The 24,466-nt window shown below is 47.5% G+C and overlaps 1 protein-coding gene across 2 annotated transcripts in view; it reads right to left on the bottom strand.

Moving 5' to 3' along the window:
• RASA2 (RAS p21 protein activator 2) overlaps window positions 1-24,466 on the bottom strand; it is a 555,017-nt gene that overhangs the window by 5,658 nt on the left and 524,893 nt on the right. For both annotated transcript variants that reach the window (XM_078666395.1, XM_078666396.1), the window contains one exon: window positions 1,128-1,314. In XM_078666395.1, coding sequence (XP_078522521.1) covers window positions 1,128-1,314 — 187 coding nt within the window. The remainder of the gene's footprint in view (window positions 1-1,127; window positions 1,315-24,466) is intronic.

The following is a 24,466-nucleotide window of genomic DNA, read 5'->3' as shown; positions in this document are numbered from 1 at the left end:
TTGATTAGTTGGTTCCACTTTTAGTTCATATAGGTCAAGGGATTCAAAAGGAATACATTGCTTAAAATGAAGACAGAGCATGGGTCACAATAGGTCGTCTTGTAAGTAGGAATTTACAGCACTAGATGGTTTTGCAATATTTCCGTTTTAAAAATCAACAATCTGTGATGTAAAGATGTATTCTTTTGTATATATGTACAATTAGGATAGGAAAATTGTTCTGCAAATCACACTTTTAGTTTCTTCTCCGGATAAGTTGTTATGAGCTGTGGTACATGCAAGCATATTCCAAATCTGTGGCCACAGGGCAATCCGATGGAATCAATATTTTATTCTGACTATGCTATTATTTTTTTCTCTTTGACACACATATACATACACCCATACACACATTTTACAGTTATACATTGATGGATTAAGTCACTAGATTAGATAATTAACACTATTTCTGTTTCATTGACTACTTGTTTTCAGTTCCCACCTGAAATGCAGGAAAATGTATTTAAAAAAGAAAGAAGAGCGGCTGCTCATTACATTGGAATGAAAACTATATGGTTGTCTAGGCTAGGAAAACTCAATAGGTTCACAAGTCTCATCTACTAACAGCAGGAACATCAAAAGTTCATCAATTAAGTGCATGAATGTCAAAGAGAAAATAATTCAGACCCCTTGTGAAAACGTATTATGAAAAATGTTTGTAATTGAATTCACCAATAAAGAAACATACACAATTTTGTACACTACAATTTAGAGATAGGTCACACTCAAGAGGACATGGAAGTACATATCTGGCGAAAAATGACACATTAAGTACCTCTTAATGAAATATTCACATGTACCACCAAAACAAACAGAATTTCTTACAGTGCTCAAAGTGAACTGTTAAATGAGTGTAAGTTTTATCCAAAAGCATCAACTCAAATATATTCTTTTAAGTATGGGAGATATGTCAAGGAATACAATGGGCCTTCCAATGTTAAACCTGAAATAAATAAAGGTGTCCAAAGTGGTACAATTTTGAAAGCAATTTGGGATAACCGTAGGGGCTGAACTGGTTGATAGGAATGGAGACAAACTCAAAACATAATGACAAGTCTCAGATAATAAATGTAAAAAATCCAACTCACTCGCTGCCATATTTTGCACTTGTTGTCCTCTTCTTTTTAAAATTTTCATGAGGCTCAGCAAGCTCTTCTACAATGCTTTTTATTTGCTGAATTGTCTTAAATGATTGTACTGAATCTTCAATTGTGAAATGTGAATAGTCATCTGCTTTCTGTGGTCCTTGATAAACTGCTATTCTCTCACATGCTTCTGTAATTGTTGAAAGAAACAACAGGTTATACAAGGGCAAGCAATCCTATTTAATTTTCACACTTCACAAAATGTATGTCTTTTTTGTGGATATTTTATTGTTTTATTCAGACGTATTAATGTTACAGATATTTAGACAGCATCAAACTATACAGTTTCACTACAGGTTTACAACTCTATATAAAACAGAAGTAGGCCAGTGCAAAACAAGGTTAAGTTACATCACTTAAAGTAATTGCACTTCCAGTGTCATATGCGTTAGGTTCATCTGAAACATGTACATAATTACAGTACTTTGAGATTATCCCTTAGACCTTATAATCCTTGTTGGGCATTTTATTTATCAATGTCAAGCATACATCGAGATCTTTTGGCACAAGAGTGTGACAAATTTATATGTACAGCACCTGCGGGATTGCGTGCAGATGGAGGTGTGTAACAGGTCGATGAGTGGGATTGTGTTATCGATTATGTGTCTGTGGCCAACGCAGAAGTGTCTGATGTTTCCATGTCCTTCTCCCTGAGCCAGGTCACGAATGGCTCCCAGATATCTTTTGGGCTGGATGCCATGGGCATGAGGTCCCAGAACAGAGCCAGCTGCTCCTCACAGTAAGCGACGTCCTGCACCCAGGTGTTTATTTTGGAGTCTTGGGGTGCCCCAGTGTATGGCCAGTCTTTGTTTAGCAAGTAGCAGCATCATGGCCACATGCCAGCGTTTCTCAGGTGGGATCTCCTCTATGTAACCCATCAGGACCACCAGCGGTGTGCACAGGGCCAGACTGGCCATCGCGGGCACCGGGCAATCCCCCGGTGCGCCGCACGGGTGGGGGCCAATTTTGTTACAGGGCCGTTTTTGCAGCATAGCTGCAAAATCGACCCTGTAAAAAAATCGGCCGAAAACTGGCCCCGCAAAGAGCTCGGCGGCACCTCTAACACCCCCCAAGTGGGGAGGAGGGTGGCGGCCGAGCACTTTGCCTGGGCCGGTTGTGGTTCCCAGTCCGGCCCTGGGTGTGCACCTGTGTCTGTGTGAATAATTGCATATACCCCCTCCCAGAATTTAGCTATGGATGGGCAGGACCACGTGACATGCAGGAAAGTTGCACCCCCTTTATTACGTTTCCAGCAGTTCGCGTCTGGGCGTATCCTATTTTGTGTAGTTGCAGGGGAGTGCGATACAACCTGTGTATACATTTAAAGTGAATAAGTCTCAACTTATTAGTTTGGGGATAAGTATCTAAGCTGGGAGCAGCAGAATGACCATTGTTCGTCTGTAGGTGATTCATTTAGGTTCACCCTCCACCCAAAATGTGTATCTTCTAGAGCATGTAGTTACTCACCTAAATAGAAAGAGATTTTAGATAGAAAGATGACTTATCCGGTTGACTATTACTCCTTTAAATAGCCACATCGACTAAACTGACACATCCTAGACTTTTGAATGTACTCTATAAGCAATAACACAATTATGCTTCATTAACATTAAAGTGGGCACAGCTTCTCCTGCATCACCAACACTGGCTTAATCATCATATTGGATGCCAGCTTCAGTGCTTGTGGACTTTTCATCTAGACTGTCAAACCAGTGGAGTGGCAAGGAACATCCAGGGTTAAATCCTAAGGGGAAGTACTGTAAATATAGTATACTCAAAGAGGATATATGGAATACAAAGAAAACAATGATATTTACGGAGGTGATGGATCCTTTTGCAGTTCATGTTTCTACCCATAAGACTGTTCAGTTTTGAAAGATTTCCCTAGATAGTCTTGTATACGTGGGCCGTAAAAATATAAAGAGAGAGATGCAGTCAAGATCACATAGCCTTTCTGCAGAACTCCTGCAACAGATTACATAATTTTCAGCTAAAAGTAAATTCATATCATCTGGGGGAATGGGCAGTCTTTAAGAAACAGGTTTATGAACCTCCTGCAGCACAAGATAATGTAAGTAATAATTCAAACTCATCATATGCCAAATGATGTGTGCTGCTTATTCATCCTGTACTCTGTTGCTACACTCAGGTCATAGCCAAGAGACTCCACAGAGTTGAAATACTATAATTTCCTTAAAAAAAGAAATTGAGAGGGTTAAGGAAAGAAGGGCGGTTACAGGCAAACTTGAATGCAAAACTCTGAAACACCCTGTAGGCAAAAATAATTTTGACTCCAGAGATGAACCAGACTACAGTGGCGTCAGCCTTCTAAGTAGGTATGGACAAGGAACAACCTTCAAATAGCTACCTCTAAGGACAATAATGACGTACATGTAATGGGTGACACCAAAATGTATTTATGTGGCCTTTTTTTTTTTACATAACAGTGCCTGGAGACCTCTAGGTTACTCTGAAACAGCTATATGTGAAGTGCCTATCATAGTAAACAGAACAATAGCATTACACTCTCTTAAATGCTCACCTTTAAAATATAGGAATTGCTGGAATGTATTGCGTTTTACCGTGAGCATATTTGTATACTTATAATGTCAAATTTTCCATCTCTGTTTTACTATAAAATGTTTTTGTTAAATAACTTTATATTTCACATCTAGCAGAACTGGGGCTGTCAACAGAGCTGAAAGACTTCCTTGGGGTCAATTTTGGGCTCTACAAAATATACCTTTTTTGACACATTAGCGGACTTATGTTAGAATGTGCCCTTAAGGATAAGGTTGAGGATTATGTTTCATTTCATTTGATACAAAAAAAACACTCCTAGTGCTCATATACTGGTATGACGCAACGAGCTGGGAGATGAAGACAATGTCAGTTAAGATTGATCAGAGATGGAGACAAGAGTGGAGATCTGTCATTGAGATGGAGCTGGGAGCTAGAAAACATGGATGCCAGACAAATGCCAGTTTTTCATCTGAAGCGGATACATATTTTCTGGATTCTTTTGCTATAGACAGCAAAGGTGCATATCTCGTAAGTGAAGAGGAAGAATTTGAAAAACCCATTAAGCTGTCAAGTACAATTAAGGAGATAGAAATATTGCTTACAGAAAAGAAAACAAGATGGACACAGAGTAACAGTTAAGCTTTCTTAATGCAGGGGTTACTAATAAACTACTGAAATGTAGTGGCAGAGAGAAACACATTATAAGCATGCACTGTCAAAAGAAAAAGCAACAGTGCTCACACTTTATATGAGCATAACAGGTTGTGTGCAAGGGATTGGACAATTTGTGTTAAGCAGAATCCTCTGTGCAGTACATTTTACAGTCAGAAAAATGTTTGCATTGTATAGGAGCATAATCTAATGTATAGTTCTTTTGAGGTGCATATATGTACATCTCAGAGTAAATTTAGACTGTTGGTACTAACAATCCATTACATCCGCCCAGAAATAATACTTCTGAGGACCTGAAAAAGAGACGCAATGTTCTATCAGGGCTGGGGTTGCCTGAAGAAATAGGAAAATATCAGGAAGAACTGAAACACCTATAGGGGCTGCTGAAATTTAATCACAAACTATAAATACCAACTAATGAAGATACGCCCAAACCAGTGGAGGACAGGGGTGAGGAGGCAGTATAACTTGGAGGAACGGTGGCCCATGGGAGGAAGAAGGGCAGTGTCAGAAGCAGTTCATTAAACAAATATTATACATGCAATGATGATCGTTACGAACGTTACTACACTATAGTTGAAACTTTAACATTTCTAATAAAAAGATGTTTAAAAAAATCCATTGAGGTGAGGATGTTTTTAACTCGAGTGGGGGGATTGAGATTTATCAATTTCTAGCAGAAAAATAGCCCTTCAAGCATACATCCTGCAGACCGGCTAAAGTTAGATATGAGAATATTTGCAAGGAGACTCATTGGGAAGGTTTACTGCAGATTAGGTCTGGCCTGATTTGTAAAGAAGATGCCTGAATTATGACAAGTAGTCAATTTGATCATCACATTAAAGCTCCAATGGTTTTCATTGACACCAGTAAGAAAAAACCTACCTGAAGGGATGAATGCCATTGCTTTCAAATGGAATTTGAAACTAGCTTTTTTACTATTGTGTTGAACTTTCACAAAAGCAAACATCAGCACAGCTCAGCGTGTACCATACATCAGTTACTAACAGAGTTTCTATGTCATCATTATGCTAGCAAACAAGCTAGTATGAAGGAAAACCAAAACACAGTACCACATAATATTTGTCAGCACATATTACCCCCAACCTCTCACCCCTCGGCTCTACTCTCGTTATTTACTGGTCTTGCTCCTAACAGCAAGATTTGAAAAACAATTATATTTTATATATAAGGAGAATTATGCAGCAGTACTTATTAAAGCCCAAACTCCTCTGCCATTTCTTATATTTCATGGTATAAGTCAGCTGTGATACATTTCACCTATCTTTTTATCTTTATGTTGAACTCTTGGCAGATGTGATAAGCAAAAAACAATTAAAAGGGCCATTTGCATCAGGTATCTTGTACAGAAATGTTGCTTTGCAAGCTGAGGACAGCTGTATGCCTAAAAGCTGGCTTTGCCCTAAAGGAGCTTTCTGTGATAGCAATAAAACGGGGTCAGTTTTCTGGGTACAACGTTAATCAGAATGATATGACATTGTCATCTGTAATTTTATTACAAAAACAGCAACATAGAGGCATATTGGATATCCTGTGGTACAAGTTACAAGTTGGTTGGGATGACTAGGGTTATTGCGCTGTAATACAAGATGTTAGACTGCTGCTCCAAAGTCATATCCTCCATTACACTGGACAATAATCGACGGAAGACATCTTGTTAAAATGTTCATCATCCTTAAGATGTTTTTGTTTTAACTGAGTGAGCTGAATATTCACCAAAATATTTTAGATATAAAAGGAGCTAGTGACAGTTACTCAGTTTATTCAAAGCTAGAAGATTGAAATGAATAAAAATACGAAGATCTACACTTCAATGTGTATGGGCACTTGTAATGATTCCTGAGCACAATTGAAATGAATACAGATCGGAGTACAACATTTACTCTGTCATGAAGAAGGAGAAAATACTCTTTCACTCTGATGGAACACCTTTAATCCTGTATTTAGTGCGGTTTGTCGACCTTGCGGACACTCTAATGACAGGGACAGCCAAACATTTGAACCTGAACGAGTCGGATTTCCTTCTGTGCTGACTCTGCACATGCTGATGCCGAATACGTCATTGACTTATGTAAGGGAGTGCCCCGTGACTTTACTTGGCTATTTGGGAGAGTATTTCCACACATGCGTTATTGATTGCTTGAGCTGTGTTTGCTCGTACCATGGAAATGATAAAGTTAACCCTACAATATCAGTTTTACATTACAAAAACCTGTGGACTAGAGGGAGTGTGTTGTGGTAGCACATACCTTGGAAATAGTAAAAATAATTCTTCTATGTTAGAAGTGAAGATACAGCAATTTGTGGACTAGAGGTGTGATTTCCTCTACTAAATATGTGTGTGGGCCAACAATACTTAACACTGTGTTGTGCCTGACAATTAGTTCGCTATTCCTACCCAGTGGACAGCTTACTCATATATTTTACTCCAAGTATGTTCTGAGGAAACTTGTTAGGAAAGCTCTTCATTGGATTGACCAGTTATTCTTGTACTTTGCCTTGGCAAACTGTGTATCCGGACTTCTGATTTAACTGTGCTATGTTTGGTACATTGATGGTGAAAGATGATAATGGACTATTCCAAAACTTTGGAGAAGAGTGGATATTGGGCAATTCCATTTAATGTACAAAAATGAGCGCACAGAATTTCACAAGCAGCCCACCTCAGGATCACGGGCCATCAGCTGCAGAACCTTCTCTACACTGGGGAGAGGGGGTGAATATGTTTTTAACTGTTTGGCTGCAATTAATGAACAGTGCTTTATGTCCTTGCTACGTTGTGGATTGAAGATGCGTAGTACAGCCAACTTGAATGAGTATTTATTCCAGCACCTGATGAGCATATGCTACAGTCTAATACCAAATTCTGTTTCTTATTAGTGAGAACAAATCCTCCAAGTACATCCACATTCAGAATTCAAAGTTTATTTTCTTTTTATATGCAGATTGCTTGCTTCAGGTTATAAAAGTTTGATCTATAGTTAATTTCTGTGATCTTTTTCAAACCTTCCCTTGATTTTATCAAAAAATAGCCAACCAGCGTTTAGACATGCATGCCCCTCCCTATAAAGGAAAATGCTACTTACCAGTATGCATCTGTTCTTGGCATGTAGGGCTGCAGAACCACACACTATTGCATTAGATCACCATCTGGTGGTGGGCCAGGATGATTACACTTTGTTGTTGTCTTTTGTCTGTTGAATGACTCCTGCCTTAGATCGTAGTGCGCATGGGCATCGACTCCATCTTCAGATTGTTTTCGCCATTGGGCAAATGATGGAGTTGTAGGATTACAGATAAAGATGACCATGTGTTGTGCATCTAAATAAGATAATACTGGAACAGATACAGGTAGCCGGGTGGGCGTGTGTGGTTCTGCAGCCCTACATGCCAAGAACCGATGCATTCTGGGAAGTAGCATTTTCCGTTCGAGGCATATGGGTTGCAGACCACACACTATTGCATAGATTGCACAGCTGTTTCTCCCTTAGCGGCGACCACCCGCATCTGTTGCAGTAGTTTGAAATAATGTTTTGAGTACAGCCTGGCCCACACTTGCTTGTTGTTTTGCCTGCACATCTACACAGTAGTGTTCTGTAAATGTGTGTGGAGTAGACCATGTAGCTGCTTTACAGATGTCATCTAATGGTATATTTCCTAGGAATGCATAGATGCCCCTAACTTACGGCCCTAGGGGGAATGGAGAGAGTGCGTATTGCTTTTTTTTGGTAACAAATTTGAATGCACTCAACAATCTATCTTGCAATGCCGGATTTTGAAATAGGATTGCCCTTATGTGGAGGAGAAAAGGACACACAGTTGTTTTGTTTTACAAAATGGTTTTGTCCTATCAATGTAGTAGAGAAGCGCTCTTTTTACATCTAATGTATGTAGAGCTCTTTCCGCAACTGTTTGCGGTTGGGGAAAAAATACTGGCAAATCAATAGATTGGTTGAGATGGAACGGTGAAATGACCTTTGGCAGAAACTTTGGATTTGTCTTAAGAACCACTTTATTGTGATGAAGTTGTGTAAATGGTTTTTGAATTGTTAATGCCTGGATCTCACTTACTCTTCTGAGTGAGGTAACAGCTACTAAAACTTTCCATGTAAGAAACTGTAATTCATACTTATGTAATGGTTCAAAAGGAGGACCCATAAGTCTGGTGAGAACAATATTTAAATTCCATACTGGAGAGGGTGGTATTCTGGGAGGAATTATTCTTTTGAGTCCTTCCATAAACGCTTTGATTGTATGTACTCTAAACAATGACAAATGTTGTCTATTTTGAAGATATGCTGCTATAGCAGCAAGATGTAACCTGATTGAGGAGTATGCTAAGATAGATCTTTGCAGATGTAACAGGTAGCATATGATGTTTTGTATGGAAACATCTAATGGGTTGATGTTATTTGTGCAATATACAACAAACCTTTTCCACTTTGCTACATAACATGCTCTAGTGGTAGGTTGTCTTGCTTCTTTTATGACATTCATGCAATCAGGTGGTAAATTTAGATATCCAAATTCTAAGACCTCAGGAGCCAAATCGCTAGATTGAGCTGCATTGGGTCTGGATGCATAATCTCTCCATGGTTCTGTGTCAGTAGATGAGGGGAGAGTTTTAATTTGTGATGTGGTACTACTGAGAGCTCTAGTAGCGTGGTGTACCAGGGTTGTCTTGCTCACGTTGGTGGTATGAGAATCAATGTGAGAGAATGTTGCTGTAGCTTGCGTACCACTAATGGAATTAGTGGGAGAGGTGAAAAAGCGTACGCAAATTTGTTTGACCAGTTCATCCATAACGCATTGCCTTTGGATAATGGGTGTGAGTATCTGGCGGCGAAGCTTGGGCTTTTGGAGTTGTGGTGTGTAGCAAACAGATCTATCTCTGGTTGACCCCACTTTTGAAAAAACGGCTGAAGAACTTGATGATGAAGTTCCCATTCGTGTATCCATTGTCTCTTACCATTTAACAGATCTGCAACTTGATTGTGAACTCCTGGTAGATGTTCTGCTAACAGAAAAATGCCAGGTGTTGAACCACCAGGGTGACGCCCTGGTGTTCTAGCCATTGCCAGAGGCACAGAGCCTCCTGACAAAGGGTCCACGACCCCACCCCGCCCTGTTTGTTGCAGTACCACATGGCGGTGGTGTTGTCCGTGAACACCTGCACTACACTTCCCCGGACAGAGGGAAGGAATGCTTTCAGTGCAAGCTGGGTCGCCCGCAGCTCCAGAAGGCTGATGTGGAGCCGGGACTCCACCGGAGACCAGAGGCCTCTGATCTCCGCCTCTCCCATGTGGCCCCCCCCAGCCCCGGAGGGACGCATCCGTCACAACTATGTGCTCCGGTTGGGGTAGGGCGAGGGATCTGCCGCTGACCCAATCGCGGTCCGTGAGCCACCACTGCAACTGTCTCGCAGTGCCCTCCGAGATCCGGACGTGGTCGGACAGGTTGCCCTGATGCTGGGCCTACTGAAACTTCAGGTCCCACTGCAGAGCCCGCATCCGCCACCTGGCGTGATGCACCAGAAGGATGCAGGAGGCCATCAGCCCCAGAAACCGCAGCGTCAACCTGACTGAGAATCGGGACAAAGGCTGACAGATCGGAATCAGAGCCTGAATATCCCGAACCCGCTGTTCGGGAGGATAAACCCGAAACTGCGCCGAGTCCAGAACCGCTCCGATGAAGAGGAGCTTCTGAGAGGGGCACAGGTGTGACTTCGGCACATTGATGGAGAACCCCAGCAAGTGCAGGAGGTCGGCCGTAGTCTGGAGGTGGCTGACGACTGTCTGGGATGAGCCCGCCTTCAACAACCAGTCGTCGAAATAGGGGAAGACTGAGACCCCTGATCTGCACAGATGAGCTGCGACCACCGCCATCACTTTCGTGAACACCCGAGGGGCGCTGGTCAGACCAAAGGGGAGCACGGTAAACTGAAAGTGCTCGTGGCCTACCGTGAACCGCAGGTAACGACGGTGGGCCGGCAGGACGGGGATATGGAAATATGCTTCCTGCAAGTCCATCACTACCATCCAGTCTCCAGGGTCCAGGTTAGCTAGGACCAGAGCTAAAGTCAGCATCTTAAACTTCTCCTTCCTGAGGAAGCTGTTGACGCTCCGGAGGTCCAAGATAGGGCGTAGGCCTCCTTTGCCCTTCTTGGTTACCAGAAAGTAGTGGGAGTAGCACCCAAGTCCTACTTCTGGCCCAGGAAAGCGCTCAACAGCCCCCTTGGCCAAGAGGGCCATAACTTCCTCCGGCAGAAGTTGCAAGTGATCCCCTGACATGCGGTGGTACTGCAGTGGCATGGCTGGAGGGGTTGCCTCGAAGGGGAGGGAGTAGCCCCTTCGGACGATTTGCAGCAGCCACCTGTCCGATGTGATGGTACGCCAGTGGAGGAGGTGATGGCGAACCCTGCCCCCCACTGGCGTTGAATGGGCCTGAAAGCTCGAACTAGGGGGACTTTGAGGCTGCGGGGGCGGATGTGGACTGACCTTGCCGTTGTCCCCCGGCACCGCCACGGCGGTTACCACGTCCGCGACTGCGTTGAGGTTGGTTCTGCGGCCTGTGGCTAGCTGGACTTGTGGGGGCGCCCTTTCCTTGGCCACGAAAGGGGCGAAAAGTGGAAGTTTGCTGGCGTTGGCCGAGGCCCAAGGACTTGGCCATAGCCCTTGAGTCCTTGAAACGTTCCAGCGCACTGTCCGCATGGTCGCCAAAGAGGCGACGGCCATCAAAAGGCATGTCCATAAGGGTGGCTTGGACATCCCCGAAAAGTTGGCGGACCTCAGCCAGGTGTGGCGGTGAACCGCCACTGTCGCTGCAATCGCCCTACCCAGCGAGTCCATGGTATCAAGTCCACAGCGTATCGAATAGCGTGCTGCTTCCTGTCCCTCCGTTAGGGCTTGGGTAAGCTTTGCCTGGACCTCCACCGGGCACTGCGACAGCACTTCCGCAACCGTATCCCACAGAGAGTGGGTGTAACGGCCCAAAAGGCAGGCGGTGTTGACAGACTGCAACCCCAGACCAGGGAGGAGAACAGTTTTTTCCCAAATTGATCGTACCTTTTGGATTCCCGATCCGGAGGAGCAGTCGGGAATGCGGTCTGGATTACCAGGCTCTCGGGGGTGGGGTGAACGGACAGGAAGCTGGGGTCGCCCGGAGCTGGGCGGTGGCATCGGGCCTCATTCCGATCTACAGGGAGGCCAGTAGAGGGCTTGGACCAAGTGCCCAACAGGGCTTCGTTAAACGGCAGGAGAGTCTCCGAGGAGCTTGCCTGCGGTTTGAGCACCTCAGTGAGGAGGTTAGTCCTCACGGCCGCGACAGGGAGCTCAAGAGCCAAGGCCTTGGCTGCCCTAGTCAACACCACGCGGTAAGCAGCCCCCTCCTCCGTTGCCACAGTAGGAGGGGAGACAAATCCAGTGTCGGGCGAAGTGTCCAGACCACTGGCCTCCCCCAGCTTGTCTGCCCAGTCCTGGCTCAACTGGCACTGCAGTGCCAGAGGGTCCTCAGACCCCTCCCAGTTCTCCTAGTCATCCATCTCCTGATAGTCAGGGTAAAATGATGGAGCAGGGTCGTCAGTGAATGGCTCTCCGATCTGTGTTGAAGAAGGCGCCGGGCGGTGCCAGTCTGACGCCAGACTCGGGCTGGAACCGGGGACGACGTCGTCCGGGGACGGCATCGGGGGCGACACCCTTAGGGACAGCGCCAGGGGAAGGGTCGTAACGTCGACTGGCGACATCCCGGATCCAGGCCTGGATCCTACGGAGCCCTGCGGCGTCGGGACCGGAGTCATCGATGGCACCGGGGCCGAAGCACCCGATGGCGTCGGGGCCGGTGCCGCCGGCCCGCTAGGGCTCCCAGACGAACCCGCGGGGCCCGAAGGCGCCTCGGTAGGTTCCGACGGAGGGAAATGCGACCTCATGGCCTTGAGGAAAGCACTGATCTCCTCCGGCGTGGCGTGCAGCCCAGGGACCGGCGGGTATGGAGCTGGACGCGGAGCTTGCCGCTCCGGCAGAGCTGCATGGGCAGTGTCGCCTGAACCCCCGGCCGCGTCGCGCGAGCGTCAGGGGGAGTCGGAAGAGCGATGACGCTTCTTCGACTTCTTTTTCGAGTGCCTCGACTTACCTGAGGACTTGGAGCCCAACAAGTGGTGGTGGCTCGTCGAGCGGCGATGACTGCGGTCCCGTGATCGGTCCCTCGACCTCCTCCTGGACATCGAGCAGCGCGGTGCCGACTGCCGGAGCGCGAGTCGCTTACGGGACCGCTCCCGCCTAGCCTTTGAGGCCAAGGCCCGGCAGTCGGGGCACGACTTGTCATCGTGGTCGTGCCTGAGACAGTAAAGGCACCGACGGTGGGGGTCGGTCACCGACATCAAGCGGTGACAATCCTCGCATGGTTTAAACCCAGGCATCCCTACCGGCACCGCGAGTCGAAGATCGACTCGAGAAGTGATCCAAAATAGATCAAAAAGTTAGTCAAAAAATGACTAGGAGTACTGCTCTTCCCGGATCTGCGCTTGCTGGCGCGGAAAAAAGAAGAACTGAGGTCAGCGCGTGAGGGCGGCGTCTAAATGCTCGACGTCGTCATCTCGGCGATCACGACGCCGATGACGGACGCAGAGCCGCAGACGACGCCTACCGACGCGCAGGGGTACTGCTACGCAAAACTTTCCAGATCCAGTCTGATGCCTGGGGATATTCTAAGGTAAGGAATCTAACACTAACCTGTTTCTTTCAGATAATGGATTACTTCACCCAGAGAAACCACCAAAGCGCCAAGAGAGCTATTGAGAACAGCTCAAACAGGACTTGTTAAACATACATCAAACAAGGATAAAAATGTTCACCTTTTAGAGATTAGATATTTCAAGGCTCGGCGAAAAGACAAGGTAGCCCCTTCAATCCCCTAGCACCACGCCACCTGTACAGGTTGTTGATTGTGAGGAGAACCCACAAAGGAGGTAAAAGGGAGTCACAATGCCGAAAGACAGAGTAACCTAGAAGCATCCTTCCAAATAGGAAGGATGTGCGATATGGGCAGTGACTTAACTGTAGCATGGGGTAAAAGCTGGATGGGGAGGGCTACATCACCTTGACTGGAAAGTATACAAAAAACACCATAAAAGAGAACGAGCCAAAGGCAGAGACTACTGGCTGATATAATGGTGGATATCATGCTCACCTCGTGTAAGAGGGGAGAGAAACATCACCAGCAGCCTGAGAGGAAACAGAAAGTAACATGGCTTGCACTTGGACTTGCCTCAACGATAATCACTGTTTGTTGGACTCCAAACTGTGCATCCGTTTGGACCCACTCAAAGATGCTCCTCTAATGCCCTGCTTTTGAGTGGCTCAACTGACAGGCAGCATCAGTGCAACATTCCCACATCAAATACAATCAACCCGGAGGTACAAGGAGCATTCAAAGTGGGTATCAGGCAGTTTGTTTAGCCTTAAATAAAAATGTTCAAGTAAGTAAAAAATGTAATGTAAATTTACTGAAGCTGCCTCATGTGGAAATGTCAGTTCATAAAAATACAGGTCACTGGATTTGGAGAATAACTGGGTTGTACGTAAGACAGTTTACAATGGGCACAGTGGAATATGAATGATTTTTCAAATGGAGTATAATTAGGCTAGTTTCTTACCTTTATAACATGCATTTATTCAGTGCAGAGAAAAAAAACATTAGCCTCCATTCTCCAACGTGGAGCATAATAGTCTCCCTGCTGGATGAGGGAAAATACCCCAGGGAAACAAAACCACCTGCCCTGGAGGCTGGAGCACCAGCACCTGCCTGCCTGCCTGCCAAGACCAGTGTGCCCTGTGAGGAAGAGGAGAGCGTTGAAGGGAGTGTGGTCCAGTGTGTATCCCGTCGCAAGAGGGTTTCCGGTTCAAGGTGTGTGGAGATGGCTGTGCACTGATCGCTGCCCACGTGTAGGAGGGATTCGGCAACTCCGTATGCCAGGTGAGGGTTGCCATGGACTAAGCTGTGCATCAAGTGCCTTTCGCGGAGCACCAAGCCCATACCGCCTTGTGGCGGTGACCCCGTATCCCAGAGGTGGCCACCGTAGAACTGACTGTGCCAACATAGCCCCAAGACTTGTGTGAGTCTTAATGGCGACCCCATATGCCAAAGGAGTCACCATGGGATCGGTCAATGCACAGAAGTCTACGACTTGGCAGCAGGTACCACGGCAACACGGCATGCCCGGAAGGACTGCCAGTACAGAGTATTGCCAAGTGTAAGCCATCGCTAAAGGGGCTGTTGCACCACAGATACCTTTGACTATTTCGTAAGAGTCAAAGGGGACTCTTGAGTAAGGCCTACTAGTGAGCATTCCCTGGATGAGGCCACTAGTGAATGGAAAATAACCTCAACCACAATGAAGGGAAGAAAGTGGGACAGGGATTTGCCAGATAAACACTAGAGCCCTGGCTTCAAGGGAACTATGTTGTTGCTTACGAGTGTTATTTTTTTAGACTGTGTAGAGTTAGAAATCAAATACTTTTTTATATAAAAGCAAGTATTTGACTGGAGATTGATTTATTGACATAACTGATTGCACTTTGAGTTGAGTCGTACTCACTAACTTGCATTTACACTTCACCCTCGAGGGAGCCTTTGACTGCTTGTCTACAGCTTCCACTGAGAGTCAAGTGCAGGAGAGGTACTTGGCCCAGTTGCTCAGGATGTATAGAAGGTCAAGTCCCAGGACATCAGGTCTACAAGGCATCAACCACCACGGTTGGGCCCAGAAGCCCCTGCGTGCCCCATGGCCCTCTGAAAGGGGTTCTGACAATTGGTGGCAAGTAATGGGGTACCTTGAATTTAGGAGCCAGGATACAGAGGAGGCATTGGCAATTTCCAATCTGCACTAGTACAGCACTGAGTTCTGTTTCTTTTTCTTCTATGCACAAGGGTGACATGCCTAAGCAATGGAGAACACAGGATTGGCAACTGACCTCAGCACCAGGACCATACATTAGATGAAGGACTTTGGTAGGGATGGAAGATTCCCAGGAGCAAGAAAGGTCATTGCTAATTTCATTAGGGACCGGTTTGAAATACTGGGTGAAAAGGATGAAGATATAGTTGACTCTGGGAGGGAACCAATGTAGGAACCCAGGAAGAGAGCACTGTGAATTCAGGCTCTAGGATCGCCTTCGCACACACCTGTCCCAGGCACATGCAGAGCTGTTTTTTTTGCAGAGTTTTATATAGCGCTAACTAGACCCGAAACGAATCGCGTATCAGAGCGCTTTACATAGCACCAGTTACGTCACATGAGGACACATTCGTTTTAGGCATGGGGAGATTAAGTGATTTGGCCAGAATCACAGGAGGTTTTGGCGTCGTTACCGAGACTCGAACCCAGATCCCCAGGTCCGAGGTCGAGCGCCCTAGCTGTTAGGCCAACTCCTAAGTCCCCAAATACATTTTCCAGAGTTTCACCAAGACACTCACCACCTTTAGTGTCTAGATTATTTCCGTGTACACAACCTCTAATTTTTAGGGTAACACTGTCCCCAATACAAGAAGTAAATCCCTTTGGTGGGTTGACTAGCAGATACCCCGAGCTTACAGGCGGCACTTCAGAAAGCTAAAGCTGAAGAAGATGAGAAAGCCATAGAGTTAGAGAGGAAGAAGCTTAGACTAGCTCACTGGAAATAGGAGGAGAGAGAGACAGGAGGATTGGGCGAAGGAAGAGGAATGGGCGAGGAAAGAGAAATTGTGAGAGAGAGAGAGGAGTAACAAACAGGGTGGGAGGGGAAACAGAAGGAAAAGGAAAAAGAGCTAGAAAGGTAAAAGATAGCCCTTGAGAGAGAAATTTAGGATGGCAGCAATGACAACTCCATCTGGGATATGTGACTCTACATCCAGTTTGGGCCAAGTTGTGGCCAAGGTTCTAAAAGATCTTGTGCATGTGTTATGTGGAAGGTCAGAATATTTTGGAAAGATTTGTGAGCTTTGAGGTCGCTTGTAAGGCTCAGGCCTTACATGAGGTGTCTAAGGCAGCTACCTTAATGGGGCGCATGCCATTGGAAGGGACAGCCATCATTGGAAGGATGCCTTTGGAAGACCAGATGGTCTATGAGCGAATGAAGGAAGCTCTCAGGTTGTTTAGGTTGAAGCTAGCTCAATACCTGCAGCAATTCTGTGTCTGGAAGAGAGTGGGTGGGGTTCTGTTTGAGACTTGAATTTATGGTGTACTGTGTGATTTGAACGAGTTGGTAAGAGAGGCTAAGGATTGTCAGTTCCAGCATGATGCTCCTGAAGTGAACCAGTTGCTGGAGTCTGGGTCACTTCCTGAGTGAGAGGTTTTAGTAGCTGCTGTGGAGCCTATCCGGGAAGATTACTGCAAGGCACAGAAGGAGTGCCCTATGCTTGTGAGACTTCGGAAGGAAGCCCAGTAACAGGTCAGCAAAGGAGAAGTCGTGAAACACTATGTTGGCTGAGAGGATGGTCTACTATATAGTGAACCGGTAAATCCTGAGCCAGGAACTAGCAAAAGCCTAATGCTTTTACTAGTGCACAGGAATTATTTTTCTACTGGCCCTTAAAGTGCCCTTAGCAGGGCACCTGGGGATTAGAAAATCCCAGGATAGGTTTGACCCTCTGTTTTACTGGGCAGGAATGCGCAGAGACACAGGTCCTGTAGTATTATCCGTCCTGCCACATGAGTGGTAAGACAGTAGGGAAGACTAAGGCACGGTTAGTGCCTCTACCAGGTGTAGGTTCCTCAATTGAGAGGGGGGGAATAGAATAGACATAGTTGGTCCATTTGACCCCCTCTCACAGTCAGGAAGGAAGTATATCTTGATTGTGGTGGATCACGCCACCAGGTACCCTGAAGCTGTATCTCTGAAAAGCAGGACTACAAAAGTGGTAGTAAGAGCTCTGTAAGGAATTTTTCTAGGGTCGGATTTTCCAAGGACGGTAATTTCTGACCAGGGAAGGAGTAGTTTCTTACCTGTAACTCCAGTTCTGTAGTAGGGGTATCTCGGTTATAGTCATAATCTAGTGAATAGTCCCGCTCATGTGCTGGGACCCCGGAGCAATCAAAAATAATCTCTTAAATTGTCTTCTTTGCAGTACTGCATAGACACTTAAGAGAGAATTAAAGACAGATAATGCAGCCTATACATGCAAGGCTACACTGTCCAGTACTTCAACTAGCAATGCAAAGGATATTCCACCAATATCACATTTAAACCGGTCTGCCATGTTACACCATGGAAAACACTGCCCCCCCCCCCCCCCCCCCCACCACCAAATCCTTGGAATGATATAGAGGAAGGACGGGACAGACAAGCCCCCATAGGCTGCCATTATGTGGCTTAAAAAGGGATACCGTGCCTTTAAGGAAACTTTCAAGAACTCTCCTGGTATCCCAGAATGCACAGCAACTCCCTCCACTTTCAGTTCTTTTTGGAGGTGTATACAGCTAGACCTGTAGTATTCATCATATTATCCTTATCTCCACCGGGGAGGAGGGCGGGCGCTTATGACTATAACAGAGATACCCCTACTACAGAACTGGAGTTACAGGTAAGAAACTACTCCTTCTGTAGTAGGGGATCTCTGTGTTTAGTCATAATCTAGTGAATAGAATGGCAAGCCCATCCAAACATAACCCGGCGGTGGAGAAAAATAAGGCAACACCACTACTGTGCAAACAGATTTCTCAACAAAGCCTGCCCAACCTGAGCATCTGCTCTGGCATCCGAGTCCAGACAGTAATGCTTAGCAAAGGTATGGACCGACTTCCAAGTGGCAGCCTTGCAGATCTCTGCAATGGAAACATTACGAAGCAAAGCTGTTGTAGCCGCTTTGCCCCTGGTGGAATCAGCCTTAGGCTTACCCCCTAAGGTCTTATTCGCTTTCTGATAACAGAGCTGGATACAAGACACAATTCACCTAGAGATGGACTGTTTCCAAGTAGCCAGACAAGTCCTAACCGACCCATAGTTGACAAACAATTGGTCGGTTCTGCGAATGTCTTTGGTTTTATCCAGATAGAATTTCAAAACCCTTCTGACATCCAGGGAATGAAGAGACCTTTCCGCTGGAGTGGAAGGATTCTGGAAAAAAGTCGGTAAAGTTATAGTCTGATTAACATGAAAATCAGAAATCACCTTGGGAAGGAACTTAGGGTGAGTACGCACAACAACCTTAGCAGCATGAAACACAGTATAAGGTTCTTGGCAACACAATGCCTGAATCTCACTCACCCTGCGGGCCGATGTAATGGCCACGAGGAACGCCGCCTTCCAAGACAGGTGCTTCAGTGAAGCCTTGTGAATAGGCTCAAAAGGTTCCTTCATCAGCCTGGACAGCACCACATTCAATTCCCATGCAGGTGAAGGCAGCCGAACAGGAGGGAACACCTTCTTCAACCCTTCCAAAAAATCCTTAATCACAGGAATCTAGAAGAAGGATGTCTGCGAAGGGCCTTTTCTGTAAGCAGTCAATGCAGCCAGATGAACCTTAATGAAATCAAATTAAGTCCAGACTGTGCTAGATGCAGAAGGTATGGAAGGATGACATCCGCCTTGCAGGTCGTAATAGCATAGTTCTTAGACATGCACCAGATGCAGAATCTCTTCCATTTGTAAGCATAAGAGGTCCTAGTAGACAGCCTCTTAGCCTCCTTCAGTATGTCCATGCAATCCTCAGGAAGATTCAAATGGCCATATTGCACTATCTCAGGAGCCATGCCGCCAAACTCAACGACGAGGTTGGGGTGCACCATCTGCCCCCCGAACTTCGTGAGAAGGTCCGGCCGACACGGCAGCCGCCGATGAGGTAGGATCAACCAGTGAAGCAGGTCCGTGAACCACCACTGCCTGGGCCATTCCGGAGCAATGAGGATCATCCGCGCCCAGGACTGGGCCCACTTGATGAGCCCCGCCGGAATCAGGGGAATGGGTGGAAAAGCGTACAGAAAGCTGTTCGACCAGCTGATCCATAACACGTTCCCCAGATGATAATACCTCAAGGCGAAGTCGCTGCATTTTCTGTTTTCGGCGGTGGCAAACAGATCCACGTCTGGAGTGCCCCACATGGCGAAGACGTCGCCGAGCACCTCGTCGTTTATGACCCACTCGTGGTTTTCCTGAAGCAGTCTGTGAGGGCGTCCTCCTGAACATTCTGCACACCTGGCAGATGAGTCGCCGTTATCGTCAGTCCTCTGGCTAGCAGCCAGTGCCAGATCGCCTACGATTCCTGTGACAGTGTGCGCGATCTTGAGCCCCCCTGCTTGTTGAGGTAATACATTGTGGTCGTATTATCCGTCTGTACAAGCAAGGAGTTGGTCTGGAAGGACGTATGAAAGGCCTTCAGTGCCAAGTGAACCGCTCTGAGATCCAGGAAATTGATGTGATACGTGGACTCTGCTGGAGACCACGTTCCCTGGATTTGTAGACGTCTTAATGCGCTCCCCAGGACCGGAGAGACGCATCCGTCACGATAGTCTGAGTCGGGATATCCTTGTGGAAAGGAACCCCCTTGAGTAGATTCTCTGCCGAGCACCACCATCTCAGGGACTGTTGGGCATGAAGAGACAACTGGATCCTGTCGTCCCAGAACCCTTTCCTCTGGTTCCATTGATCCTCCAAGCATTCCTGCAGCGGCCACATGTGTAGGCGCGCATGTGGAGTGAGGAAGATGCAAGAGGCCATCGAACCCAGTAGAGAAGACACCGTCCTCACTGTTGTAGATGGAGCAGCTATGAGAGCCTGAGCCTTCTGAAGGAGCAATAAGCGTCTCTCCTCCGAAGGAGACACGCTTGCTGACAGCGTATTGATGGAGGCTCCCAAGTACTGCAGGCACTGGACTGGGATCGGAACAGACTTGGACATATTTATGTGCAACCCCAGTTGATTCAGCAGGACGGCCATCCTGTTGAAGTGCAGTTGTGCTTCCTGGAAGGTGGAGGCCTTGATCAACCAGTCGTCCAGGTACGGGTAGACAAACACCTTGTTCTTTCGCAGGTGCACTGCCACCACAGCCATGCACTTTGAAAAAGTCCTGGGTGCAGACTTCAGTCCAAACGGTAGTACGGTGTACTGATAGTGATTGGTGCCGACGAGGAAGCGCAGGAACTTTCGGTGTTTCTGTGCAATGGGCACATGGAAGTATGCAACTTGCAGATCTATCGCACAAAGCCAGTCTCCCCTTTGCAACTGCGGGTAAATCTGGTGCAAAGACAGCATGCAAAACTTTTCCCTGAGAATCCACTTGTTTGCTTGTCGCAAATCCAGAATGGGCGTGAACTCGTTCTTGTATTTCTAGCGCACCAGAAAGAAGCGTGAGTAAAGGCCCTTTCATAGGGACGTCTTCTATCGCCCTTTTCCTTAACAGGGTATCGGCCTCCACCTGGAGCTCGCGTAGTTGGAACTGCGAGCAAACCGGTGTAATCGCTGGAGGCGGGCTGATGAAACAAAGACTGTATCCATTGCAAACAATATTCAGCACCCACTTGTCCGGAGTAATTTTTCTCCACTCTGCCAAGTAATGTTGGATGCTTCCCCCCACCGGAGCGGGTAACGGACGAGGGGGAAGTAGCACCTCAGGGCTTAGACCCGGCCGGGCCCTTATTCACTGCGGAGGACTGCTGTCCACCTCTGCCCCTGGTATTGCTGCTGCTGCTGTTGCTGCTGTCCAGCCTGTCCTCTGCCCTGTACCGCCTTTGGAACGGGCGGTAGGTTTTCCTTTGCTCCTTCCGCTTCTCTAACCCGACAGCCGTCAGGGTCTCAGCCTCCGCCTTCATGCGGGCCATCTCCTCATCCGCATGTCTGCCGAACAGGGTCGCTCCAGAAAAGGGCAGATTGGCGACCCTCTGTTGAGCTTCGGGCTTCACCGACGTTAGACGCAGCCAGGCGTCTCGGCGCAGGTTAATACCGTGGCAGTACCCGTGGGCTGTTAACAGCGAGGAATCCGCAGCGGAGCTGATTATCTGGTTAGAGACCATCATCCCCTCCGTGATGATCTCCTGGAAGTCCTCTCTGCGTTCCCTGGGAAGATGTTCCGCAAACTGCTGCAGGGAGTCCCACAATGCTCTATCGTACCGCCCCAACAACGCCGAGGCACTGGTGGCCTTCATGGACGTGGAGGCCGTACCACATACTCTACTGCCCGCTGAGTCCATTAATCGACTCTCCTTGTCAGGAGGCACCGTTGATGATGGCGCAGTGGAATGTTGTTTCCTGGCTGCCGTCACTATCACTGAGTCTGGTAAAGGATCCGAACGCAGAAAGGCAGGGGCCTTGTACTTCTTTTGTAGCCTTGACGGTGCAGACATCGTAGAGGCAGGCGTAAGGAAGAGGTCCATGGCTGGTTCTTCTAGCCCTGGCACCAAAGGCAGTAGAGGACGAGACAGCTGTTTTTTATGTAGGGTCTCGAATATCACTGAGGTTGAGGGCATAGGAACCGTCAGCGTGATGCCCAGTTTTGCCGCTCCTCGCAACAAGACCTCCTGAAAGGAGGCAATGTCGTCTACCGGAGACACCCTCGTCCGAGGGGAATCCGAGAGCGTCGGGGAATAGTCCCTGGCACTGGATGACTCCGTGTGGCGAGACCTGGACCTGTCTCTCCTGCGGCGTCGTCTGGATCTAGTAGACAACCGACGATCATCTCTGGACCTGCTCCGTCCAGAGCGGGACCTCGGTCTCCTTGGTCTTGGCCGCTCCACTGGCCGTACAGGCGCGGGTTGTGGAGGCTGAGACGGCAGCCTAGGCCTTGGAGGGCCTGAGGGTGGCGTAGGTAGATGTAATGAGTAGAACCTAGGAGGAGGAGGAGGAGTAGGTGTCCTCGGAGGCGGAGGAGGTGTAGGAATCCTCGGGGGAAGGCCCCTAGGTAACGGAGGGGGCGGTGTTCCATGCCTAGAGGGTGAGTAAACTTGTGAGTACCCCGAGCCCGGAGACTGTTCCACCCTCTTTCTCTCTTTCTCTTAGGCTTCCGTACCCTTGAAGGGGACCTTGAGGCCGACCGCTTCCTTGACGAGCGACGGCGCCGCCGCGACCATGAGCTTGTGGTCGAAGAAGAAGAAAGGCTGACAACGGAACGTTGGGACTCTGTCCTGGCCTTAGAACGCCTTCGGGACCTGGATTCTCTTCTTCTCGACTCAGATCTGTTTCTCGATGTCGAATGCGTCGACGCAGACCAATTCGACGTCGAGGATCTCTTTCTCGACACCGAGGAACGCCTCCTCGAACGGCGAGCACCGGTGTCTGCTAGACCCCTCTCGACGTCGGTGGTACCTCGACGACGAAGTTGTCTTCGACGTCGACCACGACAGAGGTCTCGACGTAAATCCCCTCGACGTCGAACGACGACACCGCTTCGACCCAGAGCCCTGGGGAGACGGGGAACACACCGTGGTCATTCCTCTCGACGCCGAGGCCATCGACGTCGACGGAGAACAATTTCGTTTTCTGGCCTTTGCTTTACTGGGGAGCCCCCCAAAGACCTCAGCACGGGCAGAGGAAGGAGCCCCTTCAGGCCCAGACCCACCTTGGTCACGCTGTCTTCGCTTCTCCAATCCTTGAAGCAGAGTCTTCTCCCTGTCCCTCAGGGTCCTGTTGGAGAACTGTTGGCAGATCTCGCAATCCTCTGGGACATGAGAAGGTGGCAGACAATGAATGCACACCCTGTGCTTATCTGATTTGGCCTTCTTTCCAGCACACTCTGGACACCTATCAAATAGGGATGGCATATTTGATAGAAAGAGTGGCTAAACTTACTAGAAAAACACCAGCAAGAGCAGAAAGGGACGTCGAGTGAAAGCACTCTGAACACTTTTAAAAGTGCAAAAAGATTACAATAACACCCAAAAAGGGAGAGCTCAATGCTCCAGGGTCCTGCTAGCAGGAGCCGGAAAAAAGAACTGAAAGTGGAGGGAGTTGCTGTGCATCCAACTTCCTCCCTTCTTGCATGAGAGAGATGTGGGAGCAAGCTGGTGGGACATACAACTTCTCCACAGCATACTACTCACAAACCAATGGTTTGGAGGAGCGGTTTAACAAAACACTGAGGAACATTATGGAAACTTTGCCAGAGAACCTCAGGAGGAAGTGGGATCCTTCTTCTGACATACCTCTTATTTGCCTACTGAGAGATTTCGCAGAAGAAAATAGGGTTCAGTCCCTTTAAACTTCAGTATGGACAACCAGTGCGGGTGGGAAGGAACCTCAGAGTCTCCATAGAAGGATGTGGAGGACTAGGTTATTGGCCTCAGGAAACTGATGGTGGAATACAAGGGTCAGGCAAAGGAAAACCTTAAGGCTAGCCAAGCACTGATGAAGGAACGACAGGACCAGAAAATAATGCTGATTTTGTGTCAAGAAGGCCAGGAGGTGTTGGTGCTAAAGCCCATTTGTCCAAGGGCTTTGGAGGTCAAATGGTGTAGTACATGGCTAGAGCAGTGCTGTGCAGTACAAGCATGGTTACTGCATGTATTCAATGTATGTATGCATGTGAGGAATAATTGCATGAAAGACTTAGTGATGTGCAGTCTGTGTGCAATGAAATCATCTGCTGGATGTATGAGTGCTTTCGAGGAGTACAATACAGGAAGGGTGAAGTGTTGTTCGGCATGCACATGGTGATTGTATGTGTTGGCAGTGTGTGTTTGTCAATAGCACCCCATAGGAGGCTGAGAAGGGAATCCTAAAGAGTAGGGCTGGAAGCTTGGGATTAACCTTTTTATGCACACAACAAGTTGGCTGACATCCAGGTGTGAACTCTAGTCACTCCTATGGTCTCTGTTCTGGGCTTATCAGCTTCAGAGTCTCTCCTGCTGGGACAGACAGCCTTTCAAGAGGTAGGAAAGGGAAAAAATGTACACTTCAACAGAAGCAGAACCCAAACATAAAACTTCAAAGACCCAAACCCTAAATCACATTTGGTATAGCCCATTTGCAGATAAGAAGGGGAGGTCGAGACCCCAAAATGTGTCATCAACCAAGCAGCCTGAAGGGCTTGGTGAGAAAAGGAAGCTTCTTCTCACACAACATCTACCTGTGACAAGGACAGAGGGCCAAGGCCAGCTAGTCTCCCAG

Source organism: Lissotriton helveticus, chromosome 11 (assembly GCF_964261635.1).
Source record: "Lissotriton helveticus chromosome 11, aLisHel1.1, whole genome shotgun sequence".
Classification (NCBI taxonomy): Eukaryota; Metazoa; Chordata; class Amphibia; order Caudata; family Salamandridae; genus Lissotriton; species Lissotriton helveticus.
The sequence above is the reverse complement of the archived record's forward strand: the minus strand, read 5'-3'. Positions and strand labels throughout refer to the sequence as shown.